This window comes from Rhagoletis zephyria, unplaced genomic scaffold (assembly GCF_001687245.7).
Source record: "Rhagoletis zephyria isolate East Lansing unplaced genomic scaffold, Rhagoletis_zephyria_1.1 Rzeph_scaffold_00247, whole genome shotgun sequence".
NCBI classification, from domain to species: Eukaryota; Metazoa; Arthropoda; class Insecta; order Diptera; family Tephritidae; genus Rhagoletis; species Rhagoletis zephyria.
The window spans coordinates 327,308-331,145 of NW_016157331.1; the positions used below are offsets into that span (position 1 = coordinate 327,308).

Genomic DNA, 3,838 nt, shown 5'->3' on the forward strand with positions numbered 1-3,838 from the left:
GGTATTTAATGTTCGGCTCCGCCCGAACTTAGACTTTCTTACTTGTTATTAATGATATATCTCAATGTTTTCATTTCTCTGAGTTTCTTTTATACGCTGACGACTTAAAAATTTTTAAAATAGTATCAAGCCTGTCTGATTCATACAATCTTCAGTCAGATCTCAACAATGTCGTCGAATGGTGTGATAAGAATCGACTTTAACTAAACATCAAGGAATGTTCTCATGTGTAATTTTCTAAGTGTAAGCATTTAACCTCTACCTCATATTTTATAAAAAACTCGCGTCTTAATACTCTCAATCAAATTTCTGATCTGGGTGTAATCTTTGACTACACTTTCCAGTTTCTTGGCCATTTGTCATTGCCAAATCTTATTCTACACTTGCCTTCATTCGACGTTTTGCTTCCGATTTTACGGATCCATACACTTTAAAGTCANGACAAACCAAGTTCTTAATTTTTCTTCTAAAATATCTGCATACTATTTTCTTGAGTCGCCTTATAATACACACAAATGTATGCACGTACTAGCGGTAGTTTTAAATTATTTACTCTTTCGCTTCAAGTTCCGTTACGTTTGAGCTTTGCTTGAAATTTGAGTTTCTAGAAGGAAATAGTTATAAGGAACAAGCGCGTCCGTGAACACTTTATTTCTTGTCGTGGAAATTGCGTGATATTTTTATACAAATTTAACAATTTTAAAGACTCCTTAAGGAAAGTTGAGTAGTTTTAATTACGAAATAAATAATGCTCATGCTGGGAAAATAACTTTTTAGGACACTATGCCAAGAGGAACGCAGTTATCTACTTAGGAGCGCGCTAGTATTCTAGCTTATAGTAAATCGGGAGTCTCAGTTCGCAAAATAGCGCTAAAAGTAAAACGAAATAAAAATACCATTCAAAATTTTTTCAAAAATCCCGATGGGTTCGGAAAAATTAAAAGAACTGATCCGAAACCTAGGATTGACGACAGGTGTAAGAGAGAGATAAGACGGTTGGTTGTCAATAAAAAGATCAGCCCTAACCAAATTAGAAATTAACTTTCTCTCAATATTACGAAGAGAAGAATACAGCAAATTTTGAGTGAAGATTCCAATTTAAAATACCAAAATCGACTAGCTAAACCAAAGCTTACGCCNGAAAAAACATGTAATCTCGATGGGCCAGATGGTTGTAAAAAGTATTGGAGAGATATTCGCGAGCCTCGACAAATTCGCCACTCCCGAAACTTCCACGGGGCCTCTCTTATGACCTGGGCTGCTTTTAGCTACCGCGACAAGACGCCAATTTGTTTTATTTCTCATAAGATGAACGCAGAAAATTACATTGAAGTATTGGATGACGTTTTATTGAATTTTGCCGAAGAATTTCACGGTGAGTCTTGGACGTATCAACAGGATAATGCTCCAATCCATAGTGCTAAGCGTACAAAGGAGTTTTTCGCGTCGAAAAATATTCCTGTGCTGAAGTGGCCTGCAGTTAGTCCAGACCTAAATCCAATGGAGAGTCTCTGGAGCATTCTTAGCAAACAAGTTTATAAAGGTGGACGCCAATTTTATACCCTATTGCAGCTCAAAAAAGCTATTCAAGAAGAATGGACAAAAATCGACCTAATTGTCCTTCAGTCACTCGTAAATTCCATGCCACGCCGGCTAGTATCAGTCACAATAAACAACGGAGAACATACAAGCTATTGAATATTATTTTATGTTCTTTTTCTTAAGAATGAATTCAATATTAATTTTGTCCCATATATCTATTTCCTTTTATGCTCTTGAAAACGTTTAAATTTTTACAATAAAAGGCTGAAGTAATACCTTTAACATGTTTTATACTTGCTATCGTTTTGTCAATTTTTGTTGAAAGATAAAAAGATCTAACAATGATTGTTTTATTATAAAAAAAAACTTATTTGTTTGAGTGCCCATATAACTATTTCGCTTAGTGTATAATTTCAAATTATCGCTCAATCAATTTTTTAAATAACTACGTATTATGTATGTACATATAATTGTTGAAAATATAGTTAGTTCTATGTAGTCTGTAAGAAATTTTGTATTTCTAGGTTACTATTTGAATGAATAAATGAATTAGCGCTCCTTTAAATGGCAGCTGTAGTGGACGTCGCAAGGCCCCAGACATTGCTTGCCTTGCCTCGTCTACGCATTTCTTGGATGGCGGTGATGTCAGCTTTTGTCCTTACGAGGANCTCGGATTGGTTACCGGATCTCGCACATGGGTTGCTCACATTGCCCAGAGTGCGCGAACGAGGACGCAAGATTCGGGATTGAGTATAGCCATGCAACTGTAACTGCATACCCAGCGCAACGACTATATCTCATTGCGCTCCGATCTCGAGCTTTGCCAACAGAAAAAAACGGCTTTCGAAATATATATTAGCAAACATAAATGTATATACAAAATGTTTGGCGCATAATAAATTTTCACATACATAATTAAATTAAGGATACATATTTTATTGGCCTATTTTATGAAAATTATAAATGGGTTTTTATTTTTAACTGCTTACCACTGGTATCATTAATATCAAAGAAGCTAGTAAATGGATTTCCTTCAGAAACAAGACCATATCGAATTTCTCGAGGATTGCCTTTATCACCATCTTCAGCATGAACTTGAAGAATCTAAGATATAAAAAACGTATATGTTAATTTTATGTTTCAATCATTTGATACGTGTGAGTTGCTTCTTAAAGTAAAACTAAATATTTACGTGTGGTTTTAAAATATACGAAATCTAAACTTCTGTATTAGTTTTATTTATTAAATACTTTCGTACATAGTACTAATGCAGAAACACGTTTTTAAATGCATACAATAAACAAATATTTTCGTGCAATATACTAAACTGCAGTTTAATATTTCATCATATTTTTATGTAACGCATATTATTGCGAAATTACCTGTTCGCTGCTGTGAGACGTATAATATAAATTTAAACGTTTTATAAAGGAATTTTCTGGATAAAATTACAATAAAAATTAAATATTAATTTGTGATTTGATTTTTAAAATCATTCGTGGGGCTATCGATTAATCGTAAATATTGCTACCTGTGATTTCTAGCTGTTTAAGTTTTGTTGTTTTGCTTTTGTTTGGTTGCTTTTACTGTTGGTTTTTATTGTTGTTATTTATTTGTTGCACTTAGAGCGTTGACACATGATCTCCATGCAATGGCTTATCAGAAAAAAAAATCAAACACTGGTGCGCGTGCGCTGCAACACGTATGAACAGCATTCGGGACACCGAGAATATATAATCCAAAACAAATATTTGATGGTTGACCGCAATAAAAATTGCCTGACGGTTTTCGTTCGGTAAGACTAAAGCTCATTCTTATTTATTTTCTTTCATTAAAATAAATTCTTTGTTTTTTTTATGGTCTTATAACAATAATATTCAACAATTTTTATGAGCTTAAGGCCGTTTTTGTGAAAACTTATTGTGGAAAAGCAACAATAATTTGAAAAAATGGTAGAAGTGATAGCTATTTCGGAAATCACCACATTTCCTCATCAGACTTCTTTCAGTAGGATTCGAACCGACGATCACCACTGACTCAGCCAGTTGCCTACGCACTGTGCTAAGTTTGCCTTGTTAATTCTTGTTGCTTATTTTCCACTATTTCACTTTGCTAAGCCAACTACAATCAAGCGCAGCTATTCCGCTGCAATTCACTTGATCATGTGGTTGTTGGTTTTGTTGGTTTTTGTTAATATTTCTATTATTAGAATGTTTAACTTTTAGGTGTGCTCGTCCTTAAGTTATTTGTTTTTTGTTATTTTTATGGCCTTATAACAAGTATATACAAAATTTTT

At 33.8% G+C, this 3,838-nt stretch overlaps 1 protein-coding gene across 1 annotated transcript in view; it reads right to left on the minus strand.

Moving 5' to 3' along the window:
- Positions 1 to 3,838, minus strand: part of Cad86C (Cadherin 86C) — a 318,509-nt gene that overhangs the window by 292,405 nt on the left and 22,266 nt on the right. The window contains exon 3 of the mRNA XM_017609682.1: positions 2,532 to 2,646. Coding sequence (XP_017465171.1) covers positions 2,532 to 2,646 — 115 coding nt within the window. The remainder of the gene's footprint in view (positions 1 to 2,531; positions 2,647 to 3,838) is intronic.